This window comes from Oryzias melastigma, linkage group LG6 (assembly GCF_002922805.2).
Source record: "Oryzias melastigma strain HK-1 linkage group LG6, ASM292280v2, whole genome shotgun sequence".
Lineage (NCBI taxonomy): Eukaryota > Metazoa > Chordata > Actinopteri > Beloniformes > Adrianichthyidae > Oryzias > Oryzias melastigma.
In genome coordinates, this window is record NC_050517.1 from 34,170,382 (window position 1) to 34,189,110 (window position 18,729).

The following is an 18,729-nucleotide window of genomic DNA, read 5'->3' on the forward strand; positions in this document are numbered from 1 at the left end:
TGCTAACTAAATATTTAGTTACAAAACTTAAACATTTATAAATACATGATTTTAAAAGGTGAAAATATGAATTTGAAAAACAAGACCCGTTTTTATTATCCTTAAACACACTAAATATTTATGTTCAAATTTTACTTTGCAGATTTACAAACGACTCCCCATAAAAAACTCTCAATATAAATCAAGAAACGATTCTGTCAAATTTATCATTTTCAATCTGATCATTCTAGAATATATTTTTACACAAGCTGTGGTGTAGCGGTCGTCCAAACAGAAGAGGCTCCCAGCTCTGCTTTAACAGTCTGTATAGTGAACTCTACATTGTTGTGCGTTTAGGTGAGTAACAACCCCCCCCCCCCGCCACCAGCCCGGCGTGGCGCTGCTGGCGGCGAGCTGAGGTGACACCTCCCCGAGCCTCAGAGTCAGACGAGTCACAGCAGGACTTTCCGCCTGACTCCTCATTACCAGCTGAGGTGACAGAACCGAGAGAAGAGGCGGAGCTTCCTTTCAATAGACGACCCCCCCCACATCAATTCGAGCGAGGAAGCTTTTAACATTAAACCCAACTTCCTGTTTGAAGGTGAAACCTCAAGCTCATCACTTCCTGTTCCGTCACCTTGCTGCTCTGAAGTGTTCCTCTCGCTGTGGAGCTTCCTCGCCGCGGCCTGAAAAACGGTCACAGGCTGGCGAGGAAGCGGTTACGACGATCATGTGACGCAGATTTCCCGCGCCCAGGACGGGGGCTTGCTGTCGTAGGGAACGGGGTCTCTGCTGGCTGAGGGAGACTCGTCCTGCTGCTCCTCCTCCTCTCGTTCAGCCTGAGCGGCGGCCCCGCCGCCGTGCACCCAGGCGGGAAGCTCCAGACCCGGCTGGGAGGAGAAGGGTTTCTCCAGAACCTTGAGGACCCGTTGGACCTGCAGGACAAAAACATCCAGACTTCAAACTTCAGAATAATTTAGTTTTTCATCAAGCTGCGAACTCTGACCTCAGAGAAATCGCCCTTTTCTGCAGCCTCTATTGCATTCTGGGCGATGTAGTTCCTGAGCACCACGCGGGGGTTGGTGCTGTCCATCACCCTCGCTCTCTCCGCCTCCACGGCCTGCTCGTCACTCTGACCCTCCAGCTCCAGAGCCAGACGCTTCCTGCGGTCACGAGGAAACGCTCAGAGCCTTGGCGTCGCACCGACCCCTCCCCCGCTCCCTCCCCGGGACCGAACCGCCTCACCTGTAGCGTCTGACCCAGCGGGTCCACTCCTCCTCCTGTTTGCTTCTCAGCTGCTCCTGGCTGCTCTCCATCAGCTCCTTCAGCCGGCCGAGTCTCTCCAGCTGCCGGGCGATGGTCGCCCGGTCGGAGATCATCTGGAAGAGCGCCGGGTTGCTCTGAGCCATGGAGAGCAGCATCGCCAGCTCGCTGCCGGCGGCAAACGCAGCAGTTACAGGTCAGAACTTCCCATCACGGGATGAGAAACACATTTACAGGAGAGAACAGGGGGCAAATATATCCACCGCAAAGGATTGTGGGTAGATCATTCAAAATAGACAAACTAATGTTTATAAATGCTGATACTCACATCTCTGCACACGCGTGTTCCTAATAAACTGAGCGTCAGCAGATCTACAAACACGGATTTAAAGACGGACTCCAAGAAAACTGGCGTTCCAACATGTTCTTGTTGAAAGAAATTCAGCTCGAAGTTGCATTTCTAAATAATTCTTTATTTAAATCGCTGAGACGAAAACGACGCCCTTTGAAAAAGATCGTATTGGTGACAGAGGGAAGGGGGGCGGGGTTGTCCTACTCCAACAGCCCCTCCCACAACTCTAGAGTTTCTGATAAAATCCTGCCGCTCTGCAGAAACTATGTCCAAGAAAACGACACAAATCTTTTTGGCTAAAAATGGCAAAATTGTCATTAAAAAGACGTCTGGGAACGATTTGATTGGAACGGGACTTAAAGATGCTGGTGGAGGAAAAATAATCGGGACACTTTTTATCATGTTAATATCTAATATATTTATCTAAATATGCAGAGTCCGTTGATGAAGACGTCGATATTCCAGCTGCAGCTGTTCACTTTCAGACCAGATCTCCAAATCTTTGCGACGTTTCCGTCTGAAGAAGTCCTGATGAAGACTATTTTCATTCTTTTTTGTTGTTTTGTGCTAAACGGGACATTTCATTCTGAAAAGGGGGCAACCCTGTTACCATTCTCCTTTGGAGCTCTTCAGAGACGGTGAGGCGGTGAAAGGGATTCTGGGTATGGGAATTGAAAGGGCAGAATAAAGAATGAAGTGGCGCTCCTACGAACATGCGTCTACGAGCTTTTTATTTGACATATTAAACTCCACATTACAGACTCCCGAAAAGTCACTGACTGATAAAAAGGTTCTGAATTTATTTGTTTTTGACACCGATCTGGAAATAAAACTTAAGATGATCCACGTTCATAGTCCAGCTCTGATGAACAGAAAACTTTGGTTCTTTTCTTGTTTTTTTCCTTATAAATTTACTTTTTGTTCCTTGTACATTTATTACTATTTTTCTCTAAATGTACTATTTTTTTTCTGAGTAATTTACTAGTTTTTTTCTCTTAATTTACGAGTTTTTTCTCCAACATTACCAAAATTTTTCTTGTAATTTATTAATATTTTTCTTATGAATTAACTAGATTTTTGTTATAAATTTACATTTTTTCCCTGTAAATTTATGACTATTTTTCTCTTAAATTTACGTTTCTGTTTTTTCTTGTAATTTATTACTATTTTTCTGGTAAATTTACGAGTTTTGTTTTTTAATTTATGAGTTTTTTTTCTTGTAAATCTCCATTTGTCTCATAAATTTACGGGAAAGAAATAGAAAATTTATGACTTTTATTCTCAGACATTTACATGTTTTTTCTCGTAAATTTACACTTTTTTCTCATTAATTTACTAGTTTTTTCTTTAACATTAACAAGTTTTTTCTTGTAATTTATGATTATTTTTCTCATAAATTTACAAGCTGTCATCTTGTAAATTTACAGGGTTTTTTTTGTAATTTATGACAATTTTTCTCTTAAAGCTACAAGTTTTTTTCTATACATTTACAAGAAAAGAAGTCATACATTTCTTTGTATATTTTTAAATCTTTTTGTATATATTTATGACTTAAAAAGTCATAAATATACAACTTTATTCTCATAAATTTACTAAATTTAAAGTCATAACTAAAAGAAAAAATGCTTGTAAACTGGACCTAAAACTCCTTCGTACAAACTAATACTGAGTCATTTCAAAAATTACTTTTCATAATAAGTCTGTGAAATTAAGTGCATAATATGAACATTTGTAAATATGATTCTTTAACACAGGCCAATGATTTTGGAGCTGGTCGTTGCAGAAGTTGCTCACATGCAGGAACAGTGTTGCCCCCTCCAGTCAAATTTAGTTTGATCAGAAAAACTACATTTCCCAACGTCCCTTTGGCTCTCATTGAAAAGCTCCATGTGTGCTCTGTAGAAACAAGTTCACTCAGCATTGAGAAATATTCAGGTTGAGAAATATCCTCTACAGAAGACACATTTGCATCGTTGATTGGAGGATATAAACATGTGAGACTGGCGCCACCCAGAGGTGACTCTTAAAACTACAACTAAAATGTTTTCCAGACAGAATAGATAAAAACATGATTGATTTTATGAGACTAAAATCAAACTTGTGTTTTTAATGTCATGTTTTGCTCACCGTGGATCCATCGTAGGTTTGTTGGCATCTTTGAGCTCCTCCAAAGAGGAGCACTGCTCCAGCAGGAGGTCTACGGCTGTCCTGACCACCTCCTCCTCAGCTTCACCCTCACCGGGACACGGAATCCCACTTAAGCAGCGGAATGTGTTGGTGAAGTCTGCGCCTGCAGGAGCAGAAGGTTTGAGCTGCAGAACGCCGCAGGAGGACGACCCGGCGCCGGCCTCGGTCTCACCTGTGTCGTGCATCGTTTGCAGCAGCTCGGTGATCAGCATCCCGTCTTCAGGCTCCTCCCTCTTCAGCAGCCCCAGCTTCTTCCTCATGTTTTCCAGGTAGAAGCTGTTGAACGCGTCCAGGTACTCGTCCATGACGGCTCCGGCCCGGTCCGGAGGGAGCTCCGGAGCGAGCGCCTCCGCCAGCTTCACCAGGTTCCACCTGCAGACGGCCGGCTGCGCCTGGTAGGAGTACCGGCCCGAGTTGTCGGACGCGTTGCAAATGAAGTTTGGATCAAATCTGAGAAGAAGGAAGAAATGTTTTCACAAAGATTCTGGAAGATTCCAGCCGTGGGACGCGGCTGACCTGTCCATGAAGCCAAAGGGGCCGTAGTCCAGAGTGAGGCCCAGGATGCTCATGTTGTCCGTGTTCAGGACGCCGTGACAGAAGCCCACGCACTGCCACTGGGCCACCATCCGGGCCGTGCGCCGGACCACCTGCATGAAGGGGCGTGACAGAACATCATCTCCATCCCGGATCAGACGATCCTCCACAATCTGAACTAGAGCTGCCACAAACGATTATTTTAATAGTCGACTAATCACAGATTATTTTTTCCCGATAAGTCGACTAATCGAGGCATGCAGAAACTGGATGTAAAACACACATCATTAGCTTTTAACTAACAACTAGATATATAGCATTACCTGCAATAATACTAGTGTGAATGCTGTAAGCTGAATTTGGCTGCTGAAGATGTGACGAAAGCTGAAGATTCAGAAATTGATAGCCAGCTACAATATTTGTTAAATGCCAAATTAAGCTAAAAAACAAAAAAAAACTAAATTGATCAAAACAGCTAGCATGTGGCTGAAATAGTAGCTAAACTCCAAAATAGCTTAAATATTAGCTAAACTCCAATGTAACCTAAACAAAGCCTACATTAGCCAAAATAGCTAGCATGTAGCTGAAATATAAGCTAAACTCAAAAATAGCCTAAAAAATAAAAAAAGGGGGCTAAATTAGCCGAAACAGCTAGCATACAAATGAAATATTAGCTAATCTCCAAAATAGCCCAAAAAAACTAAAAAGCTGAAGATGCTGAAATTGATAACTAAAAATGCTGAATCTGAAAAGGCTGAAGCTGATAGATAAAAACACTAAAGCTAATAGCTGAAAATGCTGAAGTTGATAGCCAGCTAAAATACTAGCTTAAAGACAAATTAGACGGAAATCTAAGAAAAAAACAAACAAACAAACAAAGCAGCTAGCATGTAGCTGAAAAAAATTGCTAAACTTCAAAGTATTAAAAAAAACTGAAAAAAGCCAAAATTAGCCAAAACAGCTAGCATGCAGCTGAAATGAGCTAAACTCCAAAATAACCAAAAAAAAACCTTAATAAATGCCAAAATAGTCCAAAAGCTAGCAGAATGTCATTATAACTTTCAACTTTACTACACTCTGACTCCAAAGAGTACAAAGTAACAACTAATTGACTATTTTAACAGTCGATAAGTCTTCGATCAGTCGACTAATCATGGCAGCTCTACTCTGAACAAACCTCTCTGAAGAACGCCACGTTCCGCTCCACGCGGTCCCCGTGGTTCTGCTGGATCTCAGGGTAGAACGTCTCGATGACGTAATCCAACATCTGACCTCGGATCTCCTCGTGTCCGTAGCTGGGACCCTGGCGGCCCGTGAACTCGTCTGCGGGCTTGAAGATCTCAAAAGAACCAAACCTGTCCAGACAAGAGGAAACGTGAGCAGTCCGAACGTCTCAGAGAGAAGAGGAACCGCCCACACTCACCTGAGGAAGGTGGGAGCGATGCGGAGGACCACTGAGCACCTCTCGTGGCGGGGGTGCCCGCTGTAGAACACGTCCCGGACGACCCGGCTGTCGGAGGTCACCACGGAGCCAGCTCTGGTGGTGGGAACACCCAGGAAGAACATGGCCTCGCTGCAGAGGAACTCTCTGATGCTGGAGCGCAGCACCTTCCTGCCGTCAGCCTGTCTGAGGAGACGGAGTATGGCGTCACGGGGCGTTGAAAAAGAATTATACGCCTCTCTTAGAGATTAGAAAATGCCAGAGCTTGGGCTCAAACCGGGTAACTCCGGAAACAAGTGTGCTAACAGACTGCACTACTGAACAACTGGTATTCTGTAGGAAAGTAGGCGGAGTTACACTGCAGTTATTGAATGCATCATACTTTTAAGCTACTTTACTTACATTTTTATGTTGTAACATGAAATTAGTTCTGTGTCAAACTTTTTATTAAATATATATATTTTAAAAAAAAACTGCAATTTGGCGCCCCTTCCACCAGTCTAGGCAGTCGCCTAGGTCGCCTTGCCCCAGGGCCACCCCTAGAAAGTCCTTCAGCCTCACTTTTTATTTCCTTTTTTACAGCTATACAGGAGCAGGTACCTTAAAAGACCATATTTTTACTGGAAAACCTTATAGAAAAATAACATTTTACATAAATATGATAAAGACATAGTAAATACATTAAGAACTTTTAATCCAAAATTCAATTTTTTTCCTAAAGTTAAAGAAACTCATTTTTAAAGTACAAAATTCCATGTATCTGTCTAAAAAACTTTTAATATTAATGTAAATAATATATGTACATTTTGTGAGGAGGGAAACTGAAACTACACATTAATTTTACTTTTGTCACCAAACAAATATTTTGGGGAGCGTTACATAACTGGTTGAGAAATATTTCCCCATGTTTTCCATCATATTAGAAAATAAATTAGAATAAATCTGCTTGAATATAATCCTTTGTCTTAATAAATTTAACATACACAAATATAAATAAATGAAGATCCCCCCAAAAAACTTAGAATAAATACTGTTTTATTATTTCAAGCCATGTTTTGTCCTGTAGTGTTTAGTTGTTGAATAAAAAAACAAATCATAAATAAATGAATAAAAAAGGGCCGGGTACCTGGAGTAGGGGGTCAGTCCCGCCCCCTTCACCTGGATCTCCCAGCGCCCGCTCGGGTTTTCTCGGAGCATCTCGGGATCTTGACCCGGCGGTGCCCTCACCTCTCCCAGGTAACACGCCGCTCCGTCTCCCAGCTGCCCGGCGAACTGTCCGAACTGGTGGCCGCAGTAGCAGTGAGCCGCGGGCTCGGATCCGGGCATGACTCTGGACCCGCTCAGGTAACCCGGAGCGAGCGGGTCACTCTGGACCTGTTCCGCGCGGAGCCCCAGCAGCGCGAGGGCGTCACCGGAGACCGCCACGAAGCGCGGGTTGGTCAGCGGCTGAGGCTTCACCCGGGAGAAGCAGGCTCCTCTCACCTGCCGGACGCCGGGCTCCTCGGACGGATCCACCGGAAGTTTCTTCAGGACGACGTTATCGAAGTCGAGGCGCTCCAACGGAGACCGACTGGCGGCCGAACCCATGCCGTCCATGCCGAGGAGTCTAACGGCGGACACGAGAGGAGAAAACCCGCGGGAGTGTCCCAGCCGAGGCCCTAGATAAGCCATCCAAAGCAGGCCATGAGCGCGTGCGAGCTCCGCGAGGCCAAGTTAGGACTAATCAGCCTGAACTACTTATACATAACACCGGATGTTTGTTAGACAGTTATGTGCCACACCGAAATCCATCCGACTGGAAACGACTAAACGGAGACAATTTTTGACCGACGACAAATAACTTGTCTAAATGTTTAATTAAATAAACAAATAAACAAATTTAAGTTAATTCATTTACTAAAGTACATGCTTTCTGAAATATGTTTAAACACCACAGGATATATGAGTTCGTTTTGTGCTACACCGACATCTATCCGACTGGAAACAATCTAAAAGGAGACAATTTTTGACAGACAACAAATAACTTTTTAAAAATGTTTAAATACAATTTTTAGATTTGAAAACGGAAAAATGGATCTGAAATTTAAATTATGAGTCTTGAAACCTAAAAAAACAGAACATTTGAAGCTGAAAATAATTACGTTTATTTTAGAATAGCAAAAAGTTTTGTACATATCAATTTTTTTCCTTTGGCCAAACACCAATATTTTTGTTTTGTTTGGGTTTCAAATAATATTGGACCTGATTTTGCTCCATACTAGATGATCTCCTTTGACACAGAATGTATTTGATTTTTGAAAGGAACTTGAATCTGCTGCCATTTAAAATAAAAAAAAGTAAAAAATCGTTAAAAAATATAAGTTACAATTCAATTATCGTACATTTATATTTTTCTGAACTGGAGACTGAAGCTTTGTGTTTTACAGACAATATAAATAATTCATGTTTTAAAGTGTGAACTGCTGTCAAACAATCAAATTTCAAGAAACAGGTTAAGTAATTGAAAGTGATTGAAGTACCTTTTATTAATGCATCTAAAGTATAAATGTCTGTACAGAAATCACATATAAAGCAGGCATGAAAATGATCTAAAAACTGACGTGGAGCATTGAAGCTGTCCTTGCTGGACAGTGTTTCAGGGAAACGGTCGACATGCAGCAGGATGCTCTCCTACAGATGCAGCTCCTCATTGTTCAAAAGCTTAAAGAAAAAGCCGTCTCCATTAAAGGCATCGGTGACGTCTGTAAGGCTTCCTCTCCCAGAAGGTTCCTTCGGGTTACACAAGAACATGCAAATCCACTTTAGGAGCAAATTATTTTAAATTTACCCTCAAGTTAAAAGGGAAAATAAAAGTTTTTACTTTTGAGTTCGGATTATTCAATAACGGGAAACAGTATTTAAAGCAGCCGGTTATGAAAACAACATTCGTCTCTGTAACACAAATAAAGAATAAATTAGAACCTAACAGTGAGAGTGAATTGAAGTTGTGGGTTCAATCGCAGACACAAATCAGAGGATTTATTGTGGTCCTGAGTGGTTCTGAGGTCCAGCCTGCATCAGTTCAAACGCTGTAAAATAGTCAAATAAAAAATATTTTTGAACAGCAGCAAACGTGTTTCTAACATGATGAGTTTACGAACGACTCGAACAGAAAACAAAGGTTTTGTGTTGAACTGAAGCCCTTCCAGCTGCAGCTGCATCAGGCACTTGCTGTCAGCAGAACAGGAAGATCGACTGATCGGATCTTGACTGGAACGTTAATTCTTTAGTTTTGCATGTTGCTGCTGACTTTAACCTTCCCTCTACGGGCCGTTGTGCTCCTGCTTCGCTGTTTTTTCAGTGTGAATGTCCAGAAAAGAACCAGAGGACAAAGTACCACCGTGTGGTAGAAGAAGGATGCAGGGTGAGAGGAGAGCTCCGTCACATCAGGAGGGAAATGAAGACAGATTTTCTTTGATTGGGGAACGAACATGTTTAGTACTGGTGTGGTTTCTTTGGCAGCGTGTTCTCCTCCGGGTCCGGATGACGAGCGGAGCAGCTCTGGGACGTCCTCGGTTACTTTGAAGTCTGCTGAAAGTGAATCCAGCCTCACCTGGAGATTTTAAGGCCACTGGTGATAAATGCATCATTTAAATAGATCAATCGTCATGTCCGGGGGGGCGGGGCTCAAGCAGGGGGCGGACGCAGAGTCTCCATCAAAGACTGAACTCCAGGTAAAGACAGCAAGCTCCTTCCTACAGTTCCTCCGGCGCGGTAGCAGGCGTATCCCAGCATTCCCATCACCACGCCCTTGAGGATCGTCCTGAACACCTGGCTGAACCGCGAGGGCGGGGCCACCCTGGAGAGGCAGAGAGAATGATGAGCGGTGGCGATTGGAGCCGTAACAACGGTTAGAGGAGGGCAGAGGAAACGTACCGCATGATTTCCTCGATGTCCAGCTGCTTTTCCCAGTTCCGCTCAATCCCCGGGACGTGACCCATTCCCACGACCCCGACCACCACGGCAGGCACTTCTGCGACGGGAAATGAAAACAAACTTCCTGTAAGCATCCCCACAGAAGACCTGATGAAGCAGTGTTATGGGTTCAACTCATTTCACTGCGTGAATAAACTGAGTCCATAAAAATGAAGCAAATGTCCAACAGAACGACTTTATGATGAATAAAGTGTCGTATTAAGAATGACTGTGCACTAAAAACTACAAAGTCACTGTCACTTCTGTTCGGCTGATTGTGTAACGTTTTAGTTATGAAACTGACTAGAATTCAGAAGCTGAAGTAAAAACTTCAAAAAGTCAAAACGTGCAGGAAAACATTTCGCTGCTCTGTACAGATTTAGCTCTAAAGTACCGTCTTTTCTGCACCATAAGGCATTTAAAAGCCAAAACCTTTCTAAAAAAAAAAAGAAATCATCTGTGCGCCTAATAATCTGCTGTGCACTAACTTCCCAAATCTGTAAAACGGACCATTTCTCACTGACATCAGCGCACATCAAAATCCACGCAGCACGGATGGATGAGTGTTGAGGGACACAAGCAGTGATTGTGGCATGCACGTTGGATTTCTCTGTACAGGTGGGTTATGGCATGATGTACGCTCTCCTCTCTGTGCAACACGTACAGTTGGAGGTAGAACCTTCAGCCATCACCCCCTGTTCTATGGAATAAGCTCCCAGCTCATGTCAGAGAGGCCAGCACAGTTTCTACCTTCAAAACTAGCCTTAAAACATTCCTCTTTGGACAGGCGTTCTGCCAGGCTAGCTAGTAATCAGAGAATATTCCCTCTCCTGTGGTCCTTGTGAGGCTAGATTAATAAACTAATATTGATGCGTTTAAATATAAATTTAGATTTTCTATCATGGTTATTATTCAGATCAGCTCTGGGGTTCTGTTCTCTATTCTCGTCTACTTCTATTATTTATTATTTATTCTATTTAGTTCTCCATGCTTTTGTTGGTGCAGTTCCATTCACATGTTGTTCTTCTTTCTCCTCTGGGGAGCGGGAGAGATTTCAGATCCCCGGTGGATCGCCCACGCTCCCACTCTTGGCCGTGGACCACGCCCCCGACACCATCCGATGCATGCTAGCTGTTTTGGCTAATTCAGGATTTTTTTTGTTTTTGAGGCTATTATGGAGTTTGGCTTATATTTCAGCTACATACTAACTATTTTGGCTAATTTGGGTTTTTTTTTTCCAGTTTTAAGCCGTTTTAAAGCTTAGCTACTGTTTCAGCTCCATGTTAGCTATTTTGGCTAATTTAGTATTTTTCAAGCTTTTTATGCTAATTTAGAGGTTAGCTATTGTTTCAGCTACATGCTAGCTGTTTTAGCTAACTTAGGCTTTTTTGATTTTTTAGGTTAATTTGGCATTTAACTAATATTTTAGATGGCTATCAGCTTCAGCGATTTTAGCTATTAAATTCAGCGTTTTCAGCTATCAGGACTAGCATTTACAGTGATGGTTAAGATGTGTGCTTTACATCCAGTTTGCGCATGACCCGATTAGTCGACTAATCAAAAAAAAATAATTGGTGATTAGTCGACTATTAGAATAATTGTTTGTGGCTGCACTCATTTCAAGTGAGCGTTTCCATTGAGCGTTGGACCATCAAGAGCATGCGAGGAGTAGACCGATGACGTAGCTTTAACTTGACTTTCTTTATTAATGGGTTTCCTATTGTCTTTTTACTGTAATTATTAACTTGGTGCCTCATGTAGACTTTTTATTATAAATACTTAAATTACTGATGTGAGAAGATGTCATGTTTTAATCGGTATGTAACTTACTGCCCTGTTGTTTCTGTATTGCTGATGCGTAATCAGGCCGTCGTAAATGAGAAATTGTTCTCAATCGACCTACTGGTATAAATAAAGATAGCTGTGCGTCAAAACGGCGAGACTACGGTGAAAGAGAAGCTGCATCCGCGGACTCAGAAACGGACGAAAAATGAAAAAGATAACCGGAGGATTATTGTAATCTTAATTTTATGCTGCAGAACCGTCTATTGTTCTGAATGAAAAAGAAAAAAAACTCTTTTTGTTGAGAAATACTCCAATGTTCTTCAATAAATGTTTGACAAAGCCTGATCGGAGTATGGAACAGTAACGAAGTTCTTCTGTGCGGGGGATGGGTGAGACGGGGCGGGGGTGGGGTCTCTGTATTCGTGTCTTCGGTCCCCAACCCCCGAAAATAAGGGGGAAGACTATGGAGCTAAATCGGGGACAATATTATTTGAAACAGAAATAAAATATTTTGAAAAAAATATGAATGTTTGGCCGAAAAAAATGGGTCTCAAAATTTCAGTTTCAAAACTTTTTTTTTCAGTTTCAAATCTTTTTTTCAGTTTCAAACTTTTTTTCCGTTTACGAATCTGGAAGTTTCAGTTACAAACCTTTTGGCCCTCTTGTGGTGCGTTGGGGCGGGGCTAACACGAGGACCAATCAAAATCGATGAGGGGGGGACTTCAGTCCCGGTGCGTTCACCGACGCTGATGAGTGAGAACTGTAATCATTACTGTCTGTTTAGTCTCCCCTGTCATACTCTGAAGTTGTCCCAAGACGGTTCTGCTTAAAGGGTCGAATTTTGGAATGGAAACGCTCAAAAGTCAAGTCCGGTCTGGACCGCTTAGTGGAAACGAAGCTTTAGCTAAACTTTTTAAGTCAAACACTGAAGAAGAGGATCTTGGTGGATAAGATAATGTGAGTGGATTATTAAATAATGGAATAAAGTTAAACTAAATTCACTGTTTTGTTTCCATTATCTTTTCTTGTACCTTACAATATGGTGCCCCTTGTGTATTAGTTAAGCCCATAATTAAGACTGCACCTTATAATACTTGAAATAAGGCGTGTAAATGAAACGCTGCGGTACACACTCTGGGCATCGTGGGGGGCCTCCACACAGCGGGTAGCTTGGCGAAGCGTGTGCGTGAGGTAGATGTCTCTTTCAGCCACGATGGTTTGGTGGAGGGCGGGAAACTCTCCGATCATCTCTGACATGGTCTGCTCCAGGAGGTCCTTCTGCTTGCACTTCTCCACGTCTTCTTTACTGAAACAGATCAGACGGAAGCGACTCACAGCCGTGTCCAACAGAGGAAAAGGAGAGCCCCCTCCTCACGGGATGAGTCAGCTCTGAGTCACCGATCAGTAAAATGGAAAAACTGAAGATTAGAATGAGGGGAAAAAAGACTCGCTAATCAGTTAATGACCGGAAGGAACTGAGCGGAGAACTGAGATCTGAACATTTTAGTAACAGAATTGTAATGGAGAGAAATAAGTATCACCCCGATTTATGTGTGCGTGATTCTTGATTTGTGCATAACTTTGGATTTGCAATAGAAATATTTTTATTTTTAAAGGAATAAGTGTTTTAAAAACACTTGTTTAGACTCTTTTACATTAATTATCAGTCATATCTGTTTAAGAAAGTGGGAAAATGTCAAGTTTTACTGGATATTTTTCACAATCTAAGTTCAAAATGATCAGAAAACTCTGATGACCGAGCATTCTAGTAGTATTTAAATGCATCACTCACGGACGGATCTCTGAAATAAGAACTGAGTCTCACCACAGACTTATGTAGAACGGAGGTTTTGTGTGTAATCGTGCGTAATTTTTAAAGATTAGTGTGTGATTAGTTTCACAATGTGTAAATTGTATTTTTTTGAATTTTATAATTTTTGTATTTCATGAATTTTAAATCAAGATATTATGAACAAATCAGGAATTACACACACACCTTCCAGGTGTCGCTAATGAACAAACTAAAAAAATGCTAAATTACTAAGTAAACAAGGAAATGTACATAGAAAACTACATTTAGCGTTTTATCAAACATTTTTAAGAACCGTCTTTTATTTCTTGAACTGAAAATGAAACTTATTTTTCCCAGTTTATCGGTAAACTCGTTCTCACCTGATGGGGTCTGACAGGAAGCAGAGCCCCCAGGCCAGACGCGCCTTCTGCCACAGACTCAGAGCTGCGATGGCTCTCTTGAAGGTCACGGGAATGGGTCGATCCCCGAGGTGAAATTTACAGAACGGCACCTGTCCGGCCTGTGAGGATGAGATGTTTAACACGAGAGCAACGCAGGATTAGGATGGAAACAAGAAGTTCTGGGACTGCCGTACCTCCTTAAAGGCTTCTCGAAACTCCCCCCCGGGGGCCATTCCCAGCTGCTCTGTGATGTGAGCTGAAACTTTGAGCAGCAGGATCTGCATGAGACCCGACATCAGCCCGTTCTGTCGGAGAAACACAAAGGAAAGGCCTCTGACCTTCTGGGGCTGATGGGAAATGAAGTGTTAACTCAAGGGTGTCAAACTCAATCGGACAAGAGGCCAAAATCCAAAACACACCTTAGGTAGCGGGTCAAACAGGACAAACATTTATTGAACACTCTAAAACTGAATTTTTAAAACTTTAAAAACTTAACTTTTTAACATAATTATGAACTAGATATATAGCATTAGCTACGATAATGTTAGTGTGAATGCTGTAAGCTGAATTTGGGTGCTGAAGATACTATTGCTGATAGCTGAAGATGCTGAAATTGATAGCTTAAATCACTGAAGCTGATAGCAGAAAACACTGAAGATGATAGCTAGCTAAAATATTGGGTAAATGTCAAATTACCCAAAAAAACTAAACAAAAAAAAAAAACTTAGGTAAGCCAAAACATCTAGCATACTTTGCACATCCGCCTGCTCTGACCCTTTTTTATTGAAATCTTTTTTATATTTTATATATTTATTACTGTGTGTTGTATAAATATGTCCACATTGAAAGTGAGTTGTACCTAAATGTCGTTGTTACAATGAGAATAAAGGCATTCAATTCAATGTAGCTGGAAAAATAGCTAAACTGCAAAATAGCCTAAACAACTGAAAAAGCCTAAATTAGCCAAAACTGCTAGCATGCAGCTTTAATATTTAGCTAAATTTCAACATGGACTAGAAAAACGAATTTTAAAAAAGCATAAATTAGCCAAAACAGCTAGTTTGTAAATATAAGCTAAACTCCAAAATAGCCTAAAGAAAATTCATAAAATGCCACAATAGTTCATAAAGCTAGCAGAACACCTATTTTAAAACTTTAAAACGATAACTTTTTAACATAAATATAAATAATAAAAAGGCAGGAATATTATTCCAGAATAAATCAACTTAAACCTTAAATAACTTTCACTATTTTACTCTCCATAAAAATATATTTTGTCAAAAATATACAAGTTAGAAATGAGCACAAGATAACCTTGGGTCATTTATAAGAATAAACTAAAATGGTCTGGAGGGCCGGATCCGGCCCCCGGGCCTTGACACGTGTTAAAGCTACATGACTGCTGTTTGCACTCCAATGCTAAAAGCTTCTCTTATGATTCATTCTCCAGCAGGATTTTATTCTCAAAGCCACAATCCTCTGGATGGTGAATTACATCAACCATTCCAGTCAGCTGGTCTCCGGCGCCGCCCGGACCCGCACCTGTTTGATGGCCTGTTGAACCTTCTCCAGGTTTATGTCTTTGGCTTCCTTCAGCAGCGTGCTCTCGTCCATTCTCAGCATCGACACGCGGTACTGGCACAGCTCCACCACCACCACGTCCGGCTGCACGGCGCGGATGGTCTGAGGGGAACCGGGGGGGTTACAAACGGGTTCATCGAGACAAAACGTCAAAAGGATAAAGAGAGCAGATCAACACTTCTGTGTCCGACCGACTCACCGTGGCTACATCCTTCTTGCTGCTGTCGCTGAAGTGGGCGGTGCCCACCAGGTACAGGACGCTGCCGTCGGGGGCAGTGAGACGGGTCACCGTCTCCGGGAGTTCTGGGCTGGACTGGCGCCGCTGGGATCGCAGCTGCCAGAGCATCTCCACCGTCTCACCATCCGCTGAAAGACGGAGATCAGACGAATGTCATGCAGTGATGAGAGAAAGATCTGGATCTTTCAGGAAGAGAAATGTCTCATTCTGATCGCTTTAATGGGATTTCAAATCATTTTAATGATGAATTTGAAGTTACAGGTGTTAGTTCCAAAAAAAAAAACCTTTAAATTTAAAATTTAAATATAGTCTCTAAGTTTACCGGAGTGTAAAAAGCAGCAATTTTGTCATTTTCCTATCCAGGAAATGATGGATTTATAGAGCAAGAAAAACAGGTTAGGAACAAAATTCTTCCACTTGGACCAAAAGTGAAACTGCAGATTAGAAAGCGTCAAAATGAATCGTTTTGTTTTAACCGGACTATAAATATGAACATTCCTGAGTCAGATCACAGAATTCCCAGCATGCTCACCGAGTCCTGGAGGTATACAGGGCGGCTCCTCGTCGGCAGGTTCCGGCAGTCGCCCCACTGACTCATCCTGACACAGAGCCACAGCTTTGATTTACTCAAGATTTAAAGATTCGTCCAGGTTGTGAAATGTGAAAACCGTGCTTAAACAGCTTTAACACATGATTTAGGCGCTGATTTAGAAGCTGTCCGCCTTACCTCGGAATTGTTGTCCTGTTCCATGTTTAAATCTGTGAAGGACAGAAGGACAGACGATTGGCTGACGTCCGTCTGCAGCACAGCAGAGCCTCCTCATTCACACACAACAACTGTTTATCCCGAATATTGTGTTCGGATCACAATTAACCCGTGAAAAACAGGGTTGATTTAGGCCCGAACACATATTTACACATATTTATTAGTTAAAGTAACTGTAGATAAAATGAGGTTCTAAAGGAGACTTTACATTTTTTTCTGGCTGGTTTTCAAATAAAATCTTCAACTTTTGTTGGGTTAAAGTTTGGACTAAAAGCACCAAAAACATCTTTGGATCAAATCATTTCAATGAAGATTTTTTAAATTACAGGTGGAAGTTACAAAATAGAAGCGTTTAAAGTAAAACATTTTACTGAAGTGTAAAGAGCAGCAATTTTGTCTTTACATTTTTTTTTGCACACTGAAAGACCTGAAGAAGAGATTTTATTTATTTTAAGTAAAAACCTTCTTTCAATTAAAGTCGTTTCAGTCCATTAAATAGCAGTTATTAGGAAAGTAACGATTCACTTTCATCAAAATTTGGATTAAAATTCAATAGTATGGTCACAGTTTTATTTTGGTTTTGTTTTTTTTTACTTGAAACAATAGCCAAATATAGATAAAATGAAGTGCTGAAGGAGATTACTTTTTTATGACTGATTTCAAATAAAATCCATCTACTTTTATTGGGTTAAAGTTTGGACCAAAAGCACCAAAAACATCGATCATTTCAGTGATGAATTTTATTAACACGTGTTAGTAATAAAATAAAAGCTTTAATTATTGCTTTAAAATTTAGTGAAGTGTAAAGAACAGCAATTTTTCTTTAGGGTTTATAACAGAAAACATAACTTTTTGTTTTTTAGTTTTTTTGCACACTGAAAGACCAGAAGAAGAGATTTTATTTATTTAAATGTCGTTTCTGTTCATTAAATAACATTTATTACGGATGCAGCGATTCACTCTCCTCACAATTTGGATTAAAACTCGATTTTTGTTTTACAAAAACAACAAAAACCTACAAATTTGGAAAATATGTTTTTCTTTTGATTATTATTTTCGAATAAGAACCTGATTGAAACCTTTTAGTCGGCTCATATAAGATTGATGTCATGTAATACGAGACGTTTGACACTTTTAACATAAACATATGCAAATGTATGCAATTTTTTTATGCAACGATTCACTTTCCGCATGACTCAGTTCAAAGTTGTAACATACAGTTTGGTTATAAACCAAGAATGGTGGCGTCCCGGAGAGTTATTAACTCCTTTTCACCCTGTCACATCAGTTTGAAAGCCATTTTCCTCTCAGGTAAACAGATTTTCACCCAGAATGAGTCCGTTTTCCTTCACAGTTGCTTAATTTTAGGCTCCGGACAGCAAACAAACACATATAGATTACTATTAAAATACAGTTGTGATCATTTAAATCTAATTTGATGAACTAGAAAGAATGATAGTATAACCATCATTCATAAAAGGAATAAATGTATGTCTTATTTCCATTTCTCAGTGATTATTTAAGTAAAAAAAATTAAAAATTTTGCCCTTTTCTGTTCAGTTCCTAATGTTTGGGAACAGTTTCATTTAATTTCTAATCAAAACTGATTATATAAATGTAAAAATGAACATTAAATAGGTGGTATAGGCATGAAAAGGATGTATCAGTTGTTCTCTGAGTGTTTATTTAACAGCTGCTGACTTTAGATTTCACAGAAGTCGCGTTTCTTCTGTAAAAGTAGCATTTATGTGAGTTTTTTGAGAGGGAATCGTCCCCGTAGGAGCTTTTAAAACAACAATAAAACCCTGACAGCTAAACAGGAAGAAAGATAAATGAAAAACAGTTCAAAAACCTCCATTACACCAATTTAAACATGAAGTTTTAGATGATTTAGCGGCTAAAAAAAGTACAGCTTTAGCTAGCTCCCGACGGTTACAGTTCAGCTAACAGCTAATGTAGCCTAGCAAGTCCGGGAAAACAGTAAAATATACAAACTGGAAATAAATAGGGTTAACATGAAAGCTGCTGGTATATAACTAAAAGAATACAAGAGTTGTCAGGACAAATATCTGCTACTTACGATGTCAGACCGTCTGTCAAACTGCTCTTCCTCGTGAGGCAGAGTTCCCTTCGGCTGAGACTGGCGCGTTGCATTCTGGTAAACGTAGTCAGTTCGTCCCACAACGCCCACATTGAAACTATGAAGTGCTTAAACGTGTTTTTATTGTAGATTTTCGCACATTACAATCAAAGTGTTGAGTTTTTATGGTCACTAGCTTTCGTTTCTCTGTTACAGCTTTAGGGTGAAACTCAGTTTAAAGCGTTAAAAAAGGCTCTCACTAGTTCTAAAGTGCTCATGGGTGGAGGCGGAGTGCTTGAGCTTTCACAGGAGGGAATGTGAGGCAAAACATGGATTATCTGCAGGATAACACAGAGATTGGATGAGAAAAGTTGTG

At 41.0% G+C, this 18,729-nt stretch overlaps 2 protein-coding genes across 2 annotated transcripts; both read right to left on the reverse strand.

Annotated features, from left to right (window-relative positions):
* Positions 1-33: 33 nt before the first annotated feature.
* On the reverse strand, positions 34-7,611 carry selenoo1 (selenoprotein O1). The gene is made up of 9 exons (XM_024281326.2): positions 6,883-7,611; positions 5,739-5,942; positions 5,493-5,670; positions 4,298-4,428; positions 3,954-4,231; positions 3,722-3,884; positions 1,225-1,410; positions 986-1,142; positions 34-914 (listed from the first exon to the last, which is right to left on the reverse strand). Exons 1-9 carry the CDS (start codon positions 7,425-7,427, stop codon positions 708-710), a joined length of 2,049 nt encoding a protein of 682 aa, XP_024137094.1. The 5' UTR covers positions 7,428-7,611; the 3' UTR covers positions 34-707.
* A 637-nt stretch (positions 7,612-8,248) lies between these two features.
* On the reverse strand, positions 8,249-18,484 carry trabd (TraB domain containing). Its single transcript, XM_024281373.2, has 10 exons — positions 18,354-18,484; positions 16,235-16,266; positions 16,040-16,106; positions 15,469-15,635; positions 15,231-15,371; positions 13,883-13,993; positions 13,668-13,807; positions 12,629-12,801; positions 9,672-9,768; positions 8,249-9,594 (listed from the first exon to the last, which is right to left on the reverse strand). The coding sequence occupies exons 2-10, from the start codon at positions 16,256-16,258 to the stop codon at positions 9,423-9,425; spliced, it is 1,092 nt and encodes a 363-aa protein (XP_024137141.1). The 5' UTR covers positions 16,259-16,266; positions 18,354-18,484; the 3' UTR covers positions 8,249-9,422.
* Positions 18,485-18,729: the final 245 nt, after the last annotated feature.

Excerpts from the sequence above, each read along its gene's own strand:
- selenoo1 (XM_024281326.2), bottom strand. The coding sequence starts at position 7,427 with ATGGCTTATCTAGGGCCTCGGCTGGGACACTCCCGCGGGTTTTCTCCT. Across the intron at positions 4,232-4,297 it reads CCCTTTGGCTTCATGGACAG|ATTTGATCCAAACTTCATTT; the intron begins GTCAGCCGCGTC and ends CCTTCTTCTCAG. Across the intron at positions 1,143-1,224 it reads CGCTGGGTCAGACGCTACAG|GAAGCGTCTGGCTCTGGAGC; the intron begins GTGAGGCGGTTC and ends TCGTGACCGCAG.
- trabd (XM_024281373.2), bottom strand. The coding sequence starts at position 16,258 with ATGGAACAGGACAACAATTCCGAG. Across the intron at positions 16,107-16,234 it reads AACAGGACAACAATTCCGAG|GATGAGTCAGTGGGGCGACT; the intron begins GTAAGGCGGACA and ends GCTCTGTGTCAG. Across the intron at positions 12,802-13,667 it reads TTCCTGTCAGACCCCATCAG|TAAAGAAGACGTGGAGAAGT; the intron begins GTGAGAACGAGT and ends GATCTGTTTCAG.